At 36.7% G+C, this 24,007-nt stretch overlaps 1 protein-coding gene across 1 annotated transcript in view; it reads right to left on the bottom strand.

Moving 5' to 3' along the window:
* The window catches only part of LOC134529137 (trehalase), a 469,230-nt gene extending 445,903 nt beyond the window's left edge, over positions 1 to 23,327 (bottom strand). Inside the window, exon 1 of the mRNA XM_063362910.1 lies at positions 23,154 to 23,327. Within this exon, the coding sequence (XP_063218980.1) occupies positions 23,154 to 23,179 (26 nt within the window). The 5' untranslated portion in view covers positions 23,180 to 23,327. The remainder of the gene's footprint in view (positions 1 to 23,153) is intronic.
* Positions 23,328 to 24,007: the final 680 nt, after the last annotated feature.

Raw genomic sequence — 24,007 nt, 5'->3', positions numbered from 1 at the left:
ACCAATACTTGAGGAAAGGCGGGTTGTGAGCGGTGTTCGCGACAAGGCGAGGCTAGTGCATTTCAGAATAGAGCTCCAGGTTGCGTCATTCATTCCCGACGGATTCTGGGAATTCCCCCCTCTCTTCCCCAACCCACATCCTTCGCCATTATCAACCGTGAGCGTGACACACCCGCCACTTCTACTGCCATTCCCTCTCCACGAGCGCCGCGCGAACACAGGTGATGCGGCTGTGACGTCAGCCATGACCGTTCAAGAGTTCAAGAAATATCTTTGTCGCCTGACGCGTCGATTGCACTGCAGTTTGGCCTGGATTGAGGTCTTTCTTTCCTACTGCCAACAAATAAACGTAATCCCCGTGTTTACAATCTTTATCCTCGGAAAGAAAAAAATAAGCCTTTCGAGATTACCTTCGTATCTATCATCCATCTGCGCGTGTTTGTGAAAGTATACGTGCGTGTCCATACTTATCTAATTTTCTTTCGCTTAAAATACGTTTTGATGAAATTTCACGTTGAATAGTTTTGCAGCCCACACATTTTATTACTGCATGTTTGGTCAAAATCCTCTTAGATCCTAATTGTTTCATTCCATACGAATAAGAACCTACTTTAATATTTTGAGACTATGGTCACGATAATAGTTTACGAACATTTATTTTATTTGAACTTAAGCATTACAGGTTTTAAGTTTGAGTGTACGAAAAAATAATTATTACCTGAAATAAACTTTTAAAAAAATATCGATCTGTTATGTAAACATTATAAGACTTTGTAGGTTCGATGCATGTCCTGTGTGTATTGCATGTCCAGTGTGTGTATTGCTTGTCCATTGCGTGCCCTTTTCTTTTGTTGAATGTGTGTCGTATTGTTAAATGTGTGGAGTGAAGTCCGTTGTCAGCTCTGAATATTTACTGGTTCAAAACCTCTTGATCCTGATAAAACATTTTTCAAGGATTTCCGATCCTTCAATAAGCGTAAAACATGTTCCGTTGGTCTAATTGGTTGTAATTGATTTTATCGATACTTTAGGTTCGACAATTTAGAAACTGTCTTGACTGCTTGAAATCCATACTAATATTATAAAGCTGAAGAGTTTGTTTGTTTGTTTGTTTGTTTGTTTGAACGCGCTAATCTCAGGAACGACTGGTCCGATTTGAAAAATTATTTCAGTGTTGGATAGTACATTTATCGAGGAAGGCTATAGGCTATATTATATTATCAATAACATTAGGGATCCTAACTAAAAGTCCAATTTAGAATCAAATGCGTTGGAGGGGGTTAGATACAACATGCAGTACACGTACGAAGTGTGTGTTGACAATGCCGCAGGCGCATAGATGTTTATTTCCTATTGCCTATTAACATTGTTGCCACGCACTAGATGCCTTACCATTCTTAATTTTCCCATACAAGTAAAAAACACCCGTGTGATATTAGCAACGAAGCAATCAGTACCCTCATAAGAGTTCAATTAGTATTTAAATACTTTTTATCACTTTAAATCGCAAACCTAAACTATTGTTTTTTTCCCTCTCTCTGTGATTAATTTGTTTTTTTATTGCCCTTTTTTTCAAGTATTTATATTTCACAGTAATGTTCCTTATGTTACGCAGGATGACATTTTCCGAAAATTAGATCCCATGGGTGGTTAAAACCAGGCAACAGTGGGTACTTTGTCTGCATGAGAACAGGATTTTGCATTGTTCATGCGTTCTGCGTCTCCATGGCAACGGGCATCGCGCGGCAGTGGCGTACCCACAAGGAGGGGCATGTATAATGAGCGGCGCAAGAGTGATCTGCCTGTAGACTGCCGTAGCGAAGTACGGGTACATCAGTTGTACATACGTTGCGTGCACAAGTCGGGAAACCATCGGTGCTATTCATTTTCTCTCCGGTACATTATACAGCATTGTAATAAATTTTCACTGAATTTTTTTTATTTACCATTACTGTAAATGAGAGATGTGGCTTAATTTTTTTCCATTAGTATAGCCGTGCGAAGCCGGGTCGTGCAGCTAGTATGTTATATTTGTTATCGACAAAGAATTCGTTGTGGTTCGGAGATGTCTGTACATGACTTGCCATCGTGGTCCGAAGACACTTGGCCTAAATGTCTAGCATTGTACATGAACTGGTTGGAATAATCGAAAAATTAGACTTCCATGTTAGGCACAGCGAACAACATACAGTAAACTCCCTATTATCCACGGGCGGATAATCCGTGGTGCGGATAATCCGTGGTGCGGATTATCCGCACATGTTACAAAAAAATACAGCACATATGTAAATCTGTATTTTATTACACGTGAGCAAATTGGAACTCTACTGACGAGTGTATTGTGTGCAGTATACAGTAAAACGCCACAGGCCTTCTCTTAACTCATGCAGTGTCTAATGAAGCCTCTGAGTACGTACAGTACTGTATGTATCCTTGTTACGAAGCATGTACCGAGAACTTTTTTTTATGTTTATATTACTTAAATGTATTGTATGTTAATTATTCAGTATTTTAGCATCATTTAAATTTTTTACTGTTAATTGTATCTTTTACTGTACATAAATGTTTAGATTTTTAAGTTGAAATCAATATTTCCTTTTTTGTTTCCCATTTTCGGCTCTTTTGCGGATTATCCGCGATTTTCACTATCCGCGGTGGCCCTGCCACTCAATTTCGCGGATAATCGGGAGTGTACTGTATTTATTTCGTCGTACAGGTATCTTATAGAGTCGTTTTTCGTAGAGAGAATGATTAATAAAATCCACGAAAGGTAATGGAAAAAATAATATTAATTTTATTTAAGCTTTATTCACTCTTATCACTGTTCGATAATCGAACCAAGTCAGTAATTTTCTTTATTTTTGGAAATTTTCCCTAATTTCCAGGTTAATTACTACGAATTTACAAGATGGCGGCCATTATATCATCCGTTTACTGTAGGCTGGTAGATTAAACATTTAAGCCACTTTTTTTTTGTTTTAACATTTGATTGAATAAATATTTTTTAACCGAAAATTTGTATTTGCATCAGTGAAGGATAGACCAAGTTTTTAATGTAAAGTGTTAGAGACGTGTGATTTTGAACTTACCGCAGGCAAGTTTTCAAGTTGGCTGCCTGCCAAGGTGGGTAGCCCTGCAGCTTCCGGTGACGAAGTAACAGTTGTTGTTCGATCACCATGGCGGTAAGTTGTGCTCTCGTGTACACTTGCTGCCTATCGCATTGTTCGCAAGTGAATCGTTAAGTTTTTGTTTTTTATAGATTTTATAGTCTTACATTTCAAGACTAAATACTACACATTGACCCTTCTGATGTTTTTTCTATAAAAAAAAGTAGGTCACAAATGTAATATAGTTTCCAAACGCATCCGCTAAACATTCCACCGCCGGCTAAGCGAAAAACTTCCCCGGCAAAGCATGTTTGAACCCGCTAAAACTAGCGCGGAATCAGCCAGGTTGGCAGCACTGACGCGCGCCGCGAAGGACGACGAAGGCAGAGGTTGAAGGGGGAGGAAGAAGGACTTGTCGGAAGAGGAGGAGAAGCGAAAGTTGACGCAAGGCGCAGCGTGGGTACGCGCCAGCGGTTTGTCGGCCGGGATAATTCTGGAACTGCCAGCTCTGCCCGAACACGTAGTCACGTCTCTCTCCTCTCCCCGGCTAGTTCCCCGCTCCCCGCTCCACCCACTACGTCCGGTAACATTCTCACTTCCTCCGCAGGGATATTCTTCATTCGCCACTAGGTCGTGGAGGGGGGGCGCAACTGTATAGGCGGAACATGGCCACTAAAAACTGTGCGTTTGAGAAATGCCAGCATCAAAAATTAATTTTTCAATGAGGAAAACGTTTATTTTTCAACATAATAATATAAATAAAAATAATATTTACGAACATTCTTTGTTCAGAATTTATGGAATGGTGTTTTATAATGGCAAAATATAATTAAAATATTTTTTTTTTGCCAATTGTTAAATTATTTTTGTAGCAATGAAATACGCATGGCTGCAAAGCCAAATATTGTGTGTATTTTTTGCAATATAAACTAAAGTTATGATTTTCAGCGCTCAAACTTCGCGGCTATGCAGTTTTCAACATTTGAAACGAAAGGTTAAGCATTTTAACATAGTTTTTATATTGTTCCGTATTGAAAAATAAATTAAGTTAGACGTAATACGGTTAATATTCCCAGCAACAAACAACCACAAAAAAAATTAAGATTGCAAACATTTACTTTAAAAGAAATGCTAATGACTTTCAGGTTGTTAGTATGCCTCTGAATCCCGCACAGTTCTCAGATTTCAAATTTAAAAAAAAGCGTTAGTTGTAGCATTGAGTTGCCAATCTTTATCTTGCTTGCATTGTGCACTAAGGCTGTTTTCTGAGCCGGCTTCCCTAACCGTTTAGGTCCTGTTCAGACACGCGGGAACCGCGCGGTTGCAAACATTGCTGTTTGAACAGAAAAATGGCGGCCAATTTGTCCAAACAGCGATTGGCGTGCGCGGCGTGTGGCGGATATTGTCAGTTTCAAAATGGAAGTCGAAGAAGAAATACTATGTTTACTCTAGTCGCTCGAAAGAGGAAAAAAAAATAGAAGAAAAGGGCAGTATTGGGTGCATCCATATGTTAAGAGTTCGACTCGTTTATGGCCAGCTCGTTATGTTATATCCTTAATTAAGAATGTAGGGAGAAAATTTATTTGACTATTTGAAAATATCAATAATCATCACTCTGAAGATTCCATAATGCAGGTCTTTTCTCCACTTCATTAAAAAAAATTCCGTGTCGAAGCAATCCGTTGCGAGCTCGAAGCGCTGAGACGTCCTTGAAAGAATGTCTTATATGCAATGGTATATTACAACAGTTTAATTTAGACTATTTACAACAAATCATACATCAAATTGGAGGTAAACTAAAATGAAGTCGCATTCTTCCCACACTTTGGTTAATAAGTCCGGAGTAATGTCTCAACTCCGGCAAATCATTAGGTAGCGGCGGAACGTAGACACGATCTTTTATAAAGCCCCAAAGGAAAAAAAACACAGGTGCGTGGCCGCCACGCGCGTTATAAGTGAAACTTCACAGATAAGAGGGACAGGAAATGTTTCGGGTACTCTAATATTTTAAACACGCGTAATCATGCGTTGAAATTAGGCCTTTACTTACTAGTGTCCGTCCATGTCTTCAACGGAATCTAAGAATGAATTAATGGGTTCATGACAGCTAAAATATGAAACATAACCTTATTGGAAATGTCTATACATATTGTTACAGTTCTAATGCTAACACCGGATTCAAACAGAGTTGCGAATTACGAGTTGCAAAAGTATGCCATAGAATGCAAAAGTAGACAAACGTGTGCAAAAGTTTACAAAAGTACGCAAAGTTTACAAAAGTACGCAAAATTTACAAAAGTACGCAAAGTTTACAACAGTATACGAAAGTAAACGTTATTATGCGCTGCTGCTGCTGCCATCTGTAAATGGCTGTAAATACTTATTTTTTAAACCCGCGCCATTGAGCTATATTTCTTACATCAAGTTACACACATGTTAACTCCTTTACTTACTCAATTCTGTTACCTTGTGATCATGACATTACTCTACCGGCTGTAAAAAGGTTTCACTTAAAAAAAAATTAAAACTAACATCGATCTGGCAAATTTTCACGACTTCAGACATACGAAGACACACTATGCTGTATTAGTTGAATCGTCTACTTTGTGCTGCATGTGCTATTTTCTGTTAGATGAGAAGAGCTTATCTATACAGTGCTCGAGGTGTGTATTTTCGTGTGCACGTTTTTACCTCATTTAGTCAGTTCTTTTTCATTTTTTATATAATGTGTGTTTGGCGTATTATAGCTATATACATGTTTGTATGTCTATTTGTTTCAATGGCTAAACATTCTCTGATAGTCCTCTAGATTTGTCCATTCGTTGAGCTCAACGTTTTCTGTAACGATATAAGCAATGCATTGACGTCAGTACCACATTTATGAAGAAGTCAACAAATTACGGTTCACAATAATTTACAGTATACAAATAGAATGCTTCAGGAGATTACATACCGTACTTCGAAAGCTTCCACGCATATTAAAAATTAAATAAATTGTAGATACTTTAAATTAAATAAAAGATGGATGGTAGCGTCAATCGTCAGCCGTTAAGAAAAATGAGGAGTAGACAAACGCAAGCAGCGTTGCGAGAATTCTGTAGCATCACTGCTGCGTCATTTCTACCCGGCCGTTACAACTAGCATATATACCATGCTACGCTACGTACCTTTCTTCCATCCCCCCCCCCCCCCCCCTCATTTTTCCATCTTCCCATTCGACCGCTAGGGCATGCGTTGGAGTGGCGTCGCCGCTGACGCACACTCTTGCTCTACAGATTCCTCCACCACGTTCCTAACTATTCCCCTCATGTGATCGGAATTTTCGTAAAGCTAAAAAATTGTAACCCCCTCAGCAAAGACGGTTCACTTAAAAAATCGCATCAAGAGGAGATGAAGAATGCTATTAAAATCGAGATCGAAGACATGAAGAAGAACCAAGAGGAGATAAAGAGGGGTTGGGAAGATATGCGTAATGAACTCGTGGCTGCTCAAGAAGAATTAAAGAATAAGGTGGATGAAACCGGTATTCAGTTGGAAGGGAAAGTGCAGTGTTTGGAGCAGCATCTTGCACAACAGGAGCAACAGCTAGCTCAACTCGAGCAGACCACCGAACAGCGTGTAGCAGCTGTGACCGAAGAGTGCCGTCAGATGACCAAGGAAGCTACATCTGCTACCAAACGGAGTAGTTCTTCCGGAGACGTGAAGGTGGAAGGCGCAAGTGGTCACCCAAAATTCAAGCCGCCAATCGCCATGGGCTGTTTACAGGTGACAGTTCGAGGCAGCTGCTGAAGTGAATGGTTGGGACGAGGAAAAAAAGGCTACGGCACTCGTCTTGACCCTGCGATGATCTCCACTAGAGCTACACTGAAAGAAATTTTTGTATATTTTACAAGGAAAATCCTTGGAAACCCTGTTGCCAAGGATATTACTTGTAAAACTACAAGGCAGAGCTTTGTACCATGTGCGATTTTGCAAGGCTCTGCCTTGTAGTTTTGCAAGAAATATCCTTGGCAACAGGATTTCCAAGAATTTCCCTTGTAAAAGTACAAATTTTTTATAGAGTGTATACTGCAGACCATACCATTTACAGACCAGAAAGACTATGACGTATTAGTAGAGGCCCTTGAGCTGAGGTATGGTGACCGACACATAGGTGAGGTGTACAGAACAGCCCTGAAGACAAATCAACAGAGAGCTTCAGAAACCCTCCCAGAATTCGAAGCCGACATCGAGCGACTCGTGCACCTCGCCTACCCAGAAGCACCAACAGAGTTCCGCCAGCAGATAGCCACTAGTGCTTTCATAGACGGGCTCAGAGATGTGGAGGTTCAGCAAACTCTTCGTTTGGCCCGGGCACAAGAAGAGCTGCGAGGCCTTGGTCCATGCCCTGGAAATCGAGGGTGCCTGTTTCCTCAAGTCTTATAATATTATGTTATCCGTCAATTAAGCAGCAGTCCAGCACGGTGGCGCTTCTCCAATTTGCTACTTGCAGGAAACAAGTTGAGTTTGCACGAGGTGTCTACAATCATATCGGTGACGTTAATAAGCCTTCAATAATGTGCTTTTATTAGCGTTTTGATGACTTCAAGGGTTTGGCCTCACTGTCCATTCAAACAATTTAAAAAACTTTCATTTATTGTGTGTTAATTGTATTGAAAATAATTGGATAACATTTTTAATATGCCAGTGATTTTGTTTCATTGAAGCATATTTTAAAGTGACATAATATGTTGTTGATGTCTACTATATTAAAAGTAATAGGCCTAGTAACATTATCGAACACTAGCAGACTCATGTAGGTCATTCCCGAAACAAAAATTTGAATACCTTAAATTGTTTCATAAAATTTATGATTTAATGGTAAGAACTGCTACTTACGTCTACATACTGTGAATGGTAGGCAAGGTTACTTCATTCTTTAAGACAACAGTTCATTGCGAGTTTCGTTTACTTATGAAAACTCATTTACACGGTTAACAGTTTCAGATGAAAATTAGCTTTGTTTTTCAAATCATGATGAGCCACGATTCTCACGTTGGCTTTTCATACGTTGCAGTTAACGAAAAAAAGTAAACTAAAAAGATTTGGTAACATCTTCATCATCGATTTGTTTCTTACAGGATTATTTTTTCAAAAATACCTCTCAGACTTACTAAAAAAAAAAACTGCATTTAACATTACATAATTTCTATACAATGTTAATGTTCACAAATATCTATGATTTTTAGGCTCAAAAATATTTATGAATAATTCTGCTAAAGAAAAAAGGGGAATTTTGATAAAGAAAGGAGAAAAAAAGGCTCAGCGTTAATAATGCACGAATGACTAACCATGTGAAAAGTATTACTATAATAGCCAATAGTCATACCAGTAACCATCTGGGGAGGTGGAGGGTAAAGCCACCCCGAAGGCAAAGAGGGTTCGAAAAAATATCGAAAGCGTCTTGCAACTGGGACGAGTTTCTTTGTAGTCAAGAATATTCTTTATTCCAAACTAAACGCCAATTTTTGTTAAATGATGTTTCAACAAAAAAACTTTGACATTCACAACCGAATGCAATCGAATAATTCGCAAAACTGAAAGTTTTTTTTTTGTACGACACAAAATTCGCTAAAGGCAAATCAAAAATAGTTCTGATAGTTCGCATAGAGAATGTATATGTCAGTGACGAAACGTTAACTGAAACACCAGTCTGAAATTTATACTTTAATTGCAATGAATTCTATCTTGCAGCGCGTAGTACAGTTGCTATCATCGTTCAGTCCCATGCAGAAAACTTGAAATGGTGAGGTTTTTGAAGTTATACTTCTCTAGGCGCGTTATGAAAAAATGATGTGAGTGAAATTATAAGATGCGCGCGCATCACTGTAACACAAAATTAACAGGTTGAAGCTGCCCGATAAACCGCTCATTAAGACTTGAAAAAAAGCTACCAACAAAATAGAAATAGAACCTCTATTAGTCGCGCATGTTGGCACGCTCGTCGCCTCTGATCACTGTATTCATATTTATAATATTTATCCACATGTTTCTAGTTTCTACATTCACAACACGTGTTTTAGTTTCAAACAAGTGCGAATTATATATGTGCTAATAAATTATATTCAGTAGTGATTTAAATTGAATATTTTGATTAATATTATTTACTATTCTTAAATATTAGCAAAAAAAAATTGTGCCTTTTCACTATTTCAAGTGCTCCAATATAATTGAGGTTAACTCTCAGTATGTATTATTTATTTATATAAATTAAAATATTATTATTTAATATAATCTAATCTAAATCTAAATATATATAAAATGTTTTGTTAGTACGTAAATACACAGTTTTCTCAATCACCACCAACCCCAATCAACTTCACGTTGGGGTGTATAAATACCCCTGGTTGTGGGTGGCGAAAATGTTAAAACATATATTTCTGTCCTTTTCTAACGCATGAGGACTTCTGAAAAGATCTCAAAATTTCTTGAATGGTCTAAAAAGTTCCAAAATGTGTAAAACGGTTATAATTGATCTGGAATATTCTATAAAGTTCTAGAAATATCTGAAACGATCTAGAAAATTCTAGAATGAGTGCAAACTATTATAATCTAGGCCTATATAGAATGTTTAAGAAAGTTCTACAAATTTCTGGCTTCATCTAGAAAGTTCCAAAATGTCCAAACCAGTTATTATCGCGTGAGAATGTTCTAGAAATTTCCCGAATGATCTGGAAAGTTCCAAAATGAGTGCAATTTATTATGATCGATTTAGAATGATCGAGAAATTTTCCGAATGATCTGGAAAGTAACAAAATTAGTGCAATTTACTATGATCGATTTAGAATGTTCGAGAAAGTTCTAGGAATTCTAAAATGAGTGCAATTTATTATAAGCTATTTCAAATGTTCGAGAAATTTCTAGAATGATCTAGAAAATTCTAAAATGAGTTCAATTTAGCAAGTGTTGTAAAATAAATTAAAAACAAAAAAATAACACTAAAATAAAAAATGTAAATGTATGATATATGCCAATATAAAATGTAATATGTATATGAACAATATAATATGTAAATAAAACATGAATTTTTCATTTACTATACTTTTTATTAAAATTATTTTAATTCGTTAATTAGTTTACTCTATTAGATATACTCTATATACACCGCATGTTTAATGGCCGACTATGTCTCTCAATATCAAAAATAGAAATCTATAATATCTATGTTAAAAAATGTATCCTTATATATTTTTTATACCATTAAACATGCGATGTATATTAACCCGAGCAATGCCGGGTTTCGCTGCTAATTGTTCCTAAATATTATTAAATTATTAAGGTTAAATATTTATTAATTGTTATTTAATATTTACAAAATAAATAAATAACTTTAATAAAAAATTTGTGATAAAAATTAAAATCGAACATCAAATTAAAAATTAATTTTTAATATTTATTATTAAATTGAATAAATAATATTTATAAAAATAAATAAACAAATTTAATGAAAACTTTTTGATAAAAACGAAAAGTGAATATTAAATTAAGAAAATAATAAACATTTAAAAATGAATAAACTTAAATTAAATTTTTTAATTTATTATTAAATTTATTTATTTTCTTTTAAAATATTAAATAATCAGTAATAAACATTTAAAATTAAGTATATTATAATATTTAGTACAAATTATGTCATATATTTATTATTCTATAAACTTTATTTATTTAATCTTTCAAATTTAAACTGAACTTTATTGGCTGTGTTGACTGTCTTTTTTCAGCCCTTTTATTATTTTATTTAATTAATTATTTGCATGCAATTAAAAACTATTTTTTAATGATGCCAAACAAGTATAACTTTTCACGCGCGTACATAAGTACACGCACCCATTTTTTTGACGTGATGTCTAATAAATCGATGAACGCCGGCTGCACGCACGAAAAAGTGTCCCATTACGCACATTGTCCCGTTACTTTGTGTCCCGTTGCGCTCATTGTACGCTTGCGCCGCATCTATCTCTCTTCCACTCGATTGGAACAACCATCGATTTGACTTTTTCGAGGCACATTAAACTTGAAACACTCCCATTCGTTTCCTACTTTTCCTATCATCGTCCTATCCTTAACAGAATAACACAGATTGGAAGAAGTTAAATACAGGGTTCTTACAGGAACTTACAATTAACTTTCAAGGACTTTCCAAGGACTTTTCAAGGACTGTACAATAATTTTTCAAGGACCACAGTAAAAATAAATTATATTAGCTACATCAAATTTTTACTTAAGTAAGTCAAATTAAGTTTAGTTTCGCAACATTTCTATTTCTGCTTTTGTATTTTTAGTATGTTAAGTATGTTTTTCTACTAAATTTAATCCCTACCTAAAAACCTACGTAACATTCACACAATACCTTAGTGATTTTTATATTCTTCTAACTTCTCACATAACTGTCTGTTTACTTCAGCAAGGGATGCAGATTTTTCTTTGGCTGTTCTTCGAAGGCTGTTGGACTTTGACACCATGGTTAAACTACCGGTTGCTTCCGCCTGTTCAGAGAACCTATCAGCTGATTTTGTGAGTTCACAAATATCTGCTTCGATTCTTTGTTTCTTGGTCTTGAGTTCATCTATTTCATCTGTGATATTTTTTCGTTTTAACTTCTGCTGTTCTGTTTCTTTCTTGCGCCTTTTCTCTTCCAAAAAGCTTTGCCATTTTTGGCGTGCGCTTGCTGCTGAAGCTATCAGATCATTTGTAATGTTTACATTTGAGACACCACCAACAGATGTAACATGCTGACAAATGATTCTCTGCGAAATTACTGTACGGTCATGCATGTTTTCTACTTCAATTTGCCTGTTAACTGAGAAACCTCTCTCAACAGAGGCTTGTCCATGTGACAAAATCAGCAGCATTTTCATCACACACCATAATCCTACGTAGTTGGAACTAGAGTTTGCACTACCAAATAACAATGAATCCAAACGGTCAGCTTCAGGTTTGAAATTTCGAAACTGTGATGACGAACCAAACTCCAGAATAAAATCTTTGTAAGCTGAAAGTAATGCATCGCAGTCTGTTTCTTCAACTCGCCCTGCATCTACCAAAATTTTCAATACTAATGAAAACCGGGTAGTGCAAATTTTTTGGTCATTCATTTCTCTAGGGTCCAAACAACTGAGGTTCCTAACAACAGAATATTGTAAAGGACACTTGTTCAACAACTTTTTCACAATTTCCAAGAGAAAATCACGACATTCCATTCGTAACTGTATAATGTCACGATCCTTGCTTACATTCTTGTGAACCAAATCTTTTACTCGATTTTCTGCAGCAAATCCTAAATAGACTTTGGTTGCTGGCAAATGGTTTTCTTTCTTTGCAACTTCAACTCTGATAAGTTTGCCACAAGAATTTGCATTCTTCATAATATCATCTTTGATAAACCTTTCCATTAGGCTTCGCAGCAATTTCAACATATCTTTCCCTAAAAATGGCAGAACTGGCTTATCAGTTTGATATGCTATCAAAAATGGTTCCACTTATTTGGCAATTGACTGAAATACTAGCAGTTTTACAGGCGTGAGTGGGTCAGCTGCCGCTTCTTTGATGGCCATGAAAGATTTGGTGTTGGGGTTGGGAACATTTTTGTCTGTTACAGACTTTACATACTTGAGCATATGAGGCCACATTTCAATAGCACGAGCTGCAACTATCGAATTCTCTATCCACCTAACAGCACAAAATTTTAAAGGAAAAAGAGTACTACTGGTCACATTCACATAATCTTCCCTCCTAGCTGGAGAGTCCTTAAAAAGATAATACATACTTGACAAAATTCTCTCCACATCCCAGGTAGATGAAACTGATCCATACTTAAATGCACCATGAAGTATGTGTAACCCACAACTGCCAGTTTGTATCACTGTTTTATTTGTGTCTTTCTTCAGTTGATCACAAACCATGTCGTAAAATTTCCAATTGACATTTGGACCATCCATGGAGAGCTGCAGTAAAGGCATGCTGGGAAGAAAAATTTCAGAACTGAGTTTTTCATACGAACTAAACATGTCTTCTGCAGTTGCATGTCCCAAGAAACTAGAGTGCATATAGCATGAGACGACTTTGTCGGTATCCCAATATCTAATATGGTAATCCAATTGCTTCTGATGAAGTTTTCGGTTAACACTCTCGTCAAAAAGCAGAACATACGAATCTTCCTTTCGAATTTTTTCCATGAGTAAGGACCTAAAATAAGGTGCTGTCCCAAAACAACACATATAGGCACACTTTGTTTCTCCCAACGAAAAGCCTTTGGCAACACTGCTATCAGGAAACATTTGTCTGAACAAAGGCCCAATATCCTCACAGGACTTGCATGAAAAATGGTTACTGCATACTTTAAGGGCCCACAGAATTTCTGCTTTTAAAGTGTCCTGGCCAGTAATAAAAGAACTAATCAGGCCTACCAGCTGATCTTGAGAATTCTGGATATCTGGTTTCACGACTGCTAAACTTGTAGATTGGCCATCTTGTGAAGGCTGTTTACCACCGAGATATACTTGTATTCCAAGTTTTGGCTTCTCACTTGCCAGAGCGACATGTTTCTTCCCACCCATATGACTCGTTAACGCCGATACACCCATGTTACTGATATCGAAAACACTACTACATAAAACACATTTGGCTTTATTTCTGTCAGTCGGTTTTTGTAGCCATTTACTGAATTTTGGGTTACGTAACCACAAATCGTTAAAAGTACAGTTTCCAGGCATTTTGAGAAAAAATGTTAACAGTATCTCTCAAGTTGCATAGGTACATAAAAACACCAAAAGCACTATCAAACACGTTGAAGGAAAATAATAAGAGAAAGTGTGAAAAAATGTAGTTTTTACATACGACAGCCGCAAAAATTAAATCAAAATGCAAACAAATAGTCTATTTGATGCAAATATCAAAGCCGGCAAAGAAACCTTTTCGCAACTCGTAGGAAGTATAAACTAAAAACGAAGTCGGAACTGATATTAAAACATTTCTAGAAATAACACTTTTCCCTTTCCAATCACTCCGACAATGCCATACAATTACAGAAGCATGTAAATCCGGAAAAAGTACAAAGCAAAACCACCATCTTGCATCTAACTTCTTTTGTTTGTACCACATTTACCATACTATACCATATTTATCCTGCATATTTTAAAAATCGATACCACAACTACCACGCGATACCACATTTACTCTTGTGTACCAAACTATATCCAATAACACAGTTACGCAAAGCATTATTACGCACCATAACCGATAAATGTCGTTGCCAATAGAACACGAGAAATTCCCAAATCCATTTTTTTTTTTTACGAAAATTCACTCGGTTATCGTCTGTTCACGTCAAGCAAATTATATTCTAGAAATAAGAAACAAATTATGGTTTTGTATTCCTAAGCTAGGATTTTAACGATGGGAAACTAACTGGAATATTATGTTACCTGAAAATTCAAGGACTTTCCAAGGACTGGATTGAATTCAAGGACTTTTCCAAGACCTTTTAAGGACATGGTAAAAGTTCCAGGACATTCCAGGACCGTACGAACCCTGTAAAATAGCAAACATGTATAAAAGTTATAGTTAAAATAATCTCTTCCTTAAAGTAATAAACATATTTGAATTAATGAGTGCAAATAAAAGTAAATTTTATCAATTAAATTGTAGACTTCATTTCACTCCTTCTTTGTATCAACACAAAATAGCGATAATTCAATAAAAATGATTCAATTTTATTCATAAAAGTATGCAATCATTTCATCAATGTTTTGTTATGACGTTGTCACGTTAAACTATCGTCCGTAAACCGACTTTACAGACAACCAATTTTATTTTTAAGTTTCCATTCAAACGTTATTAAAACTTTTGTATCAGTAATAGCCAGAAATAACATAGTCTCACGGTATTATTGAAATAAACATTTAATGAGAAGCTCCCCATAAACCGTTATTTTTACATAGTGACCCGTATCCAAATGAAATTCCTAAATACGCGAACACAACTTCCTGGAATATTTCCTAATTTCAGCCACCAAAACTGAACGAATCGCTGGACGGAGGTTTGCGCGGCCATCTCCCGCCGTCGCGTGAGGTTCACGGAGTTGCCGATGTCGACACCAGGCGCGCCACTCGCTGGGCCCACGCACAGTCTCGGGAAGCCTTCCTTTCACAGACGAGAGAGCCAAGCGCCCGATCGTGCATCTTCGGTTTTTTTTTTGGTTCATTGTAAAAGGTTAGGTTAGCTACATTATAAATACTTTAAAACATTGTGGACGGTTGATTTGGTTGGGATAGCTACATTAAAGATACTGTGAAATCATGTAAACGGTTTCCTAGCCCTGGATAGCTACATATTAAAAAAGTTATTTGCTAAGCAACCATAAAATGATTTCACAGTATGTTTAATGTAGCTATACTTACCTAATATAACCAACCATCCACAATGTTTTAAAGTATTTATAATGTAGCTAACCTATCCTAATCGACCGCAAAATTTAATGCCACACCGGTTTATACAATGAGATAGAAAGGAAAAAAAAAAAGCGAGCATGAACTTCGGGGAACTTCGAGTGTGGCTCTCTCGTCTGTGACATGAAGGCTTCCCGACAGTCTCGTGGCGCGTCGAAAATAGGCAGACTGCTTGGATTACTTGTTCTAACTCTACAAAAGAACCGTTGAACTCACGATTTCCATCCAAAATATTATCCTCACAAGTTAGAATCGCGCTTTTGGATAGGGTATAATGACATGCCCAAGTGGATTAATTAATTTTTGGTGCTCATGAAGAGATAAATAATACCATTATTGTTGCTGAAAAGTAATTGATTTTTTGTGTAAGGTGACTCATTATTATAGAATGAAAGTTTTTTTTAAATTTAAAAGTAAAGTAGGTTTCTAAAGAGACTATTTTGTACAAAAAAAATCAATATTGTCAATTTTCGGATTGCATCAGAATCAGCGATAATTTAACACAACATACATACCTTATTTAATTTTTTTAATAATTGGCATTTATCATGATATAGATGACACCACGAAATAAAAAAAAAACAAATTGCATATTTAAATAACAAGTTTTTCAATAAGCTCAACCTCTGATCCAGCCCAAGACACTCGTGCATTCTAACCTGTGGCAGTGTAGGGATGGATTCTGACGGTGGTGATGGTGATGGTGAGACCAAATACTATAGAGGGAGAATACAGGACAGCTCTATACTAATAGCACAGCCGCGCGGGCGAAGAGCGTCAGCGCTGCTACCTAGCGGCTCGGCGTGATAACAGCACCCACGGCCATGCATTCCAAGCCTAAAATGTATTAAATTCAACTCGTCATTGCACCTAGACTAATCAACAGATTCTTTTGAAAAAAATTGTGTTGACCCTCGTATTCTTTGCGGCCATGCATATGTAAATTTATTTGCTGAAAAGTTAGTTGCTTTCGATGTAAAAAATAGTTAACAATGAACAGCATATTTTCAAGGAAAATTGAAGTAAAAATTTTCAAAGCATTATATTGCTAATCATCGTTCATTTAGGGAATTATCTAATGAATTAATTAAACTATCCAAATTATTTAGCCACTAAATACTATTGATTTGCTATCGTTCAACAGCCTAATGGTTAAAAGTTTTTTTATGAATATGTGCAATATAATGAGTACAGTTGTTCATATAGTGTATAATACGTATATAATAATTATATGTACAGTTAACAGAGATTTGAGCACGATATTTTGAAATTAAATAACATGGACATTTAAATAATATTGAAAATTAAAGGGAGATGAAAAAATACATAATTTCAGTATGACATAAATATGTAGAAGTACATAGCATTTGACACAATGTAAATAAACAATATAATCCTTAAATTAGAACTTACAATTGCACCATCTTAAGCTACCATAAATATTAAATATGTATTAATACCTCGTTACTTTAAAATAATAATATTAAATAAATGCATTATTACAATGGTACCAGAGCTAGAACAAGTTTTACAAGATTCGCTTCCATTGTAAATGAAAAAGGCAAATAATATACAAGAGACGAATATGCTTGTAAAATTTTATCCAGCTGTAAGTACCTAAATAGGTAGCAAGAAGTTTATTTTCCCCGATCATACCTTATAACCACTGCTATGCTAGATATTCCATACAATTTACATGTGCATGACTTTTTTTGCTTTTTTTGTTTTCTTTACTCAGGGTTCTCCCACATTCATCGTAAAACAAATATTTTAATGTCATAATCAATTGTTTTATAAAAGGTGTAAACGATGCTTTTGCGAGGAAATATTATCTGAAAAGGAATTGTGTGAAAATAAGAAGAAAAAGACAAAGCATAAAATCACTATAATATCAACAAACCCAGAAATAAGGCATATTTAGTTAACAATGAAAGCGGGAAGTGGGAAATATTACAACTCACGATACTATGTTTTTTTAAAAGAAATATTTTGACTTGTGAAAAGTTTTACGTTCTATAAGACAATAGAATAATTTAAAAAAAATATTTAATAATAATTCCTTTCAATTCTGACGGTTACTCTTTGTACTTCAGCGAGTTTAGTTACAGAGATTTCGTATGGCGCGGCCGTGGTCGCGGCAGCTAGGGGTAGTCATCACGCCGAGCCGCGAGAGCGCAGCACCGTCGGTTTCTCGCGAAAACGAGCGAGCTGTCCTGTATTCTCCCTCTACAGTATTTGGTGAGACGCTCCCACACTGGAAATGTGGCAGGGGACCACACCCATGCACCAGGGACTGCAGCTCCCACGACAACCCAATTCGGAGCAGCCGATGGTGCTGACCTCCTCGGCATTTATGGCGGCGATGGAGGCAGTCGATGGGTCACAAGCTCCATCAGTGGCATCAGCGGTCTCAACCAGAGAGATGTGACGCCTGCGGTACTACCTGCAGCAGCAATGGGAAAGACCCGCACGCTAGTCCACGCTTCGGCGATGTGTTGGGAGATTACCATCTCATAAAACTGACGAGTAGTCACCTTCAATGTTGAACGGTCTCGCTCGGTAGTTCTCCAGCCACTTTCCAACTAGTTGTGGAGATACGATTCTTCGCTTATATCGCCCTCATCGCTTCGAAATATTGATTGTAGTATGGGTTTAGGAGTATCACAAATATCTACACTCATCCATGTGTGGTCGAAATCGCTCTCCCGAATAATGGACATGTTAGCATCAAACTGAAGCTTGCCATACATATTGCTGTTACAGTGATTATGTGCCTGTGTTAGTTGTAAAAACCTCTTCTGTTCAAATATGCTGTGGTCAGCCAGTGAGTGACAAGCCACACTACACAGGTCCACCTCTGTTTCTCACTGTGGGCATGCCACTACCCGTCCTCATTCTCCCGAAACTGCCGCGCTACTAAAGGAACTATTTCGCTGGAACTGCCGACCGCGACGGTTCGCAGTGAATGCCGATGTATTGTGCTCAAACTGCTTGCCGTGATGCCAGCGTGTGATGCGAGATCTCTGGCAGGACTATGAGAAAGTGGTTTTCCAAAAATCAGCTCGCAAGGGGGTTGCGGGGATATTAAAAAGAAAAATTTCCTATTTTCTAACAATAAGTTGTACAATATTTAAAGTGGTTCGCCCCTTAACTCGCACCCGTCCGCACACAGTTTCGCGCCACTCGGTCGCACTCGCACGGTCCCATGGCTCCTCTACCGCGCTGCTCTTAAGGAGGGTCTCTCATTCTCTTCGCCGATCTCACACTTCACATCATTCCACTCTTGGAACTCTTGGAACTCCCGCGGAGGCCGGCGTCACCGCTTTTGTACCCTTGGCAGTCATTCTGGAACCGACTGGAGTGGTTCTGACATGTCGCGTCATCCCAGGCCGACCCGACGCTCGAAGTATCCAGAACGACGACGCGTCTTTTACGCCAATCCACGCAGTGGCCTGCGGAATCCCCAGGCCACTAAGGGATAGATTACAGCGCCGAGGAAGGAGGCGAGGCCAGACCGCTATAATCCATGAAGATGTGTGTGACATCAGTGGCCACGTGGAGCCGCCAGGCTGCTCAAGGGCCCTATTCTTGACGCTGTCGGTATTATCCCGCTAGCGCATCGCTTAATCCGACAGAGATTTGCTAAATCCTATTCTTGAACACTCGCTAGCGGAATTATGTATCGGAATTACGTAACAAGCTCTCGGAATTATTCCGCCACCTCATTTGCTGGCGGAATCCCAATTCCGATAGAGATTTGACAGTTTGTTTTTCTTTGGAACTTCAATTTTTTGAAAATGGACGGTTTTTTATGGTTCTGAAATACTTTAAAATCGCGCGGATGGTTGGTTAAGTTACGTTAGCTACATTTAAATATTGTAAAATAGTACACATAACTAGTTATTAGGTTAGCTACATTTAAAACCAGCAATAACTTATTCACTTCGTTATATTATGTGATGTATATTCAGATAAAAATACGCGACGTGCTACTGTAGGCAGGCTTACCACCGAGTCGTATATTATTTTATATTTGTTTTAATCCTAATGGAAACACAAACATTATTTGTAAACTCATATGCGATGGGTTAAGGTATATGTTCAATTCACTGTATTCAAATATTGCAACATGAGTGCTATTCCAACCTTTAAAATTTGTGTGTTCGTTATGAGAAATAGCTTGTAACTGAACTACAATTTAAAGTCTAAGTATATTATAATTGTTTTCTGATTGACATTGTCAGTTTCTTAAATAATTAAAGCTAAAATTACAATTTTTCGTTATTTAACATTTTACATACTGTACATAAAAAAATATGGAAATTTTTGCTGAGTAGAAATTTGAAAGTTGTTTGTTGTGTTAATTAGGTGATATTACATAGTGTCCATATAACATAATTCATTTTTCACACTAAATATCGCAAACATGTGTCATATTTTGATTGGATCAGCAATATTTATTCGCAAAAAAGTACATCTATTACAGGATTAAAATGCAATCGAACTGAGTCCATTTATATATGAATTTCTCTCAATTGTAAAAAAAATATCTTTTTACCCCTCCCTATCTTGCAAACCTAGACAACATTCCTGCCATGCAGTTAATTTAGTTGAAAACAACATACACCAATAAAAACCCACACAAGTATTATTAAATATATAATGACAGAAAATAGTTTGCTGAAAGATTTTTGGATAAATATATAAGATTGTTTAAAAGCAGCCCCTACTCCAAACAATTACAAAATTTCCCCCCAAAATAACTACCAATAAAGTTATTATTTTGTAACGACTTGCATTGGTTATACAAATCTTAATGTACACATTCATAAATTATTTGCTGAACCAAGAAACACTGCATAAAATTAATTTTTACCTCAACGTATTCACAGAAATGTAAGAGTTGAAGCCAATTAAGCAGAAAATATAATCTAAAAAAAAAGTGTCTTTTAAGTGATAATAATTTCTTAAATACTAAAAAAGCCATGAATCTGTAAACATTTTCGTACATATTTGAGTTTTTGCAGTACTTTTTCCAACAAGCAATAAAGTTTACGATTGCATTACACAATATTTTTCCCTGCTTAAAACATATTTTTTTTCATAATAGTCATAGAATTTTCCTTTTCTCGGGCGTCACTTACAACTCATTGTTAATTATTACTTAGGCTATGTATTTACACACATAACTTTCCACATCCATCAACTAGAGAAATGATATTAACATAATGAAAAAAATTAACACATTTTTCATTAGATGTGGTCCTTCCCTCATTGTGATTGGCCTCCTACCAGTGACATCATCACTAAAAGCAACGTTGCCACACTTCCATACTTTTCGTCAACCCGACAATGTTGATTCCGATAGCCTTTATAGCAGTTTCAAAAATGGACATTTACGTGAGTATTGGACTGAAACTAGCAGATCATTCCGCTAGCGGAATTATTCCGACAGTGTTATGAATTGGGCCCCAGATAGCTGGCGCGCGTCGCGGCCTTGTCACCCGCGATCGTGACAATATATAAACTTAACCATTTACATACAGTTTTCCTATCATTGTTGACCTAAATGTCATTGAATGTTGCGGTACCTCTTCTCTCCTAGTTTGAGGCAGCACAAGTGTGTCAACCGGCTGGTGTAGCATAACCCACTTTAAAAAAAAATATATAATTATTTTAAAAATAGTATCACCAAAAATACCAACTCTGGATGACACCAATCTCCAATAGCAGATTAAAATATTTAGAAATTTAGGTGTTCTGATTGCGTTCAAAACAAAAACAAATTTACTTAATACTTTTTCTTCTTCCTATAATTTATTTCGCACCAACGTATCATGAAATATTGGTCCAAATATCCCGACAACAATGAGCTAGCCCCTTTACAACTGACAATTTTCCCATATCATTTATCACCAAAATTAGTAAATCATATTAAAGAAAAATATATTAATAAATAATTTATATAAAAGAATTATTAAAAAGGATTTTTCAAAGACTATCGTTTATCGGGGCTTCAAGCGTTTCTAAACAGGTACATATTAACTTTAACATTAAATCGTATACAAAAATGCAAAATACATTTGAAATTTAAATAATATAACAAACTCTTAAAGATCCTACACAATTGAGTCGCTATCGATGACGATCAAGGCCCGTCTACAATAGTACGAACCTGTGGGCGGTTTGTTTCCTTATCCTTATGTTAAAGTCGTCACATTGTCGCACGGAAAACAGCCCAGTCTACAATTGCGATGTCCGATGTCCGAATGCACTGATTTCTTTAGTCGTCACCAGAGCGCAGTAAATGTAGTGCGCTAAAATAATTGTTTTTCCGATTGTTTTTGTTTACTATTTTCATGCTTTGTAAATATTTACGCAGCTAAGTTTTGAATATTTAGTTAACTTGTGAAATTTGTGGGAGTTCGATAATATTTCTTTATTCGGTTTGGCTAACGTAAATTCTAGTAAATGTCCGTTATTTTGTTTAACTTTTGAAACGTGAATTGGAAATTCAAATATCGTGAGTGTTTTGTTGTTATAGGTATGCTGCCAAAGGACACAGATTGGGACCAAAAGTTCAAGTTGACCAATGTATTCGGACCATTGCCATAATTGCACTTGACATCAGAGAGTCACGTGGGCCAATCAGTGATTAGTGTCCGTCGGACTGGGGAAGCCTACGATTCACTAGTCCTTCTGGACATACCCGAATACTCAAATTGGCACGCCTTCTTTTCACAGACGAGAGAGCCGAACCCGAAGTTTCCCGAAGTTCATGCTCGCTTTTTTTTCCGTACCACAACAGGTGTATTTATTTGGGTTGGGGGGGGGGGGGGGGCGAAATTCGCGGGCATTTATTCTCCAAATGCGCGGGTTTAACTTATAAGATGTCATTCTTAAAATTAGCAAGAAGTAATTATAAATACTTTAAAACATTGTGGATGATTGGTTATATTAGGTAAGTATAGCTACATTAAAAATACTGTAAAATACTTTTATGGTTGCTTAGCAAATAACTTTTTAATATGTAACTATCCAGCGCTAGGAAACCGTTTACATGATTTCACAGTATCTTTAATGTAGCTATCCTAACTAAAAACCTAATTCACCATTTGTTATCATGAGTTGTATTATTTATTTACAATGAACAAAAAAAAAACCGAAGATGCGAGATCGGGAGTTTGGCTCTCTTGTATGTTGAAAGAAGGTTTGCCAACGTGAGTATTCGGGTCTGTCAAGAAGGACGAGTGAATCGTAGGCTTCCCGTCGGACTGCAATTGTAGATGGGCCTTCTCGACGACAACGCGAAAAAACATGAGCTCACCACATGCAAAAAACTTGTCATTCTCTTTCGTTAACCAGATTTATAAGTATATTTTAACATCGCGTTTCGTAAATTTTTTATCGCCGTGTTTTAAACAAAATGTTATCCAAGTTGTAGACAAAACGAAAATCCGTTTAGCTGGATGCTAAACACTGCTGTCGTTGATCACGCAGACGATGTTACCCGACGCATGCGCCATTTCCATTTTACGAATTGAAAAGAGTAGGTACTTACAGATTCTCCAGCGATTTCTTGAACATAGGGCACTATCAATATTATATTGCCAGTCAGTCATGGCGTCAAACTAAATTGCGTTTACAAACTTGCGCGGGCAGGCCGAGCTACGAGCTCCAGGCCATCTATCATATTCCGCAACTGTTAACAGCACCCGGGCGTCGAGCCCTCAGTAGATTGCCGCAGCGCTCGTACCTACGACGAGCAACGACAGTGCAAGCTTCGCGCATGCGCACTCGCCAACTTCCGCGCAGCCGAGCCCTTTTTGCGATCAGTCATAACCAAACCACAACTTAACGTGTTTCTTGCACGTACGCACTATCAGTAGTGCCAAATGTTTTTCTTCCCTCAACTAAAAAGATTAGCTACCCCCTCGACTCCACGATAACCATATCTTAATGTTTTTAAAAGTCCGTAAAATTGTTTAGCAAAGTAAAAAGAAAATTGAAACTTAAGCTTTAATTAAATTTAAGCTCTTAAATTAATGATAAATAAAGTTTGAAAGTAAATAAAATACTTAAAACGAAACAATAACAAAAGTTACGTTACGAAAATTTTCAAACTGAAATAAAATATTAATATTAAAATTTTAAAATTATTCAATTTACCTTTACATAACAATAACAACCACCAATGGCCAGTGCACTGGCCACAATGTTTTGAAATATGTCCAACTAGTCAATCATACATTTTAATCTAACATTATCTCCTAATTCTTCCTTCGTCAGCACGTCGAAGTACAAATATTACTTTGTCTAAAAGATTTAAAAAATACAATAAAACCGTAAAACGAACTGGAAATTATATTTCTCACCACACAAAGCAGTTGGACCGCGGCGGCTGGCCGTGGCATT

This window comes from Bacillus rossius, chromosome 2 (assembly GCF_032445375.1).
Source record: "Bacillus rossius redtenbacheri isolate Brsri chromosome 2, Brsri_v3, whole genome shotgun sequence".
NCBI lineage: Eukaryota > Metazoa > Arthropoda > Insecta > Phasmatodea > Bacillidae > Bacillus > Bacillus rossius.
This window is presented reverse-complemented; position numbering and strand designations above follow the sequence as displayed.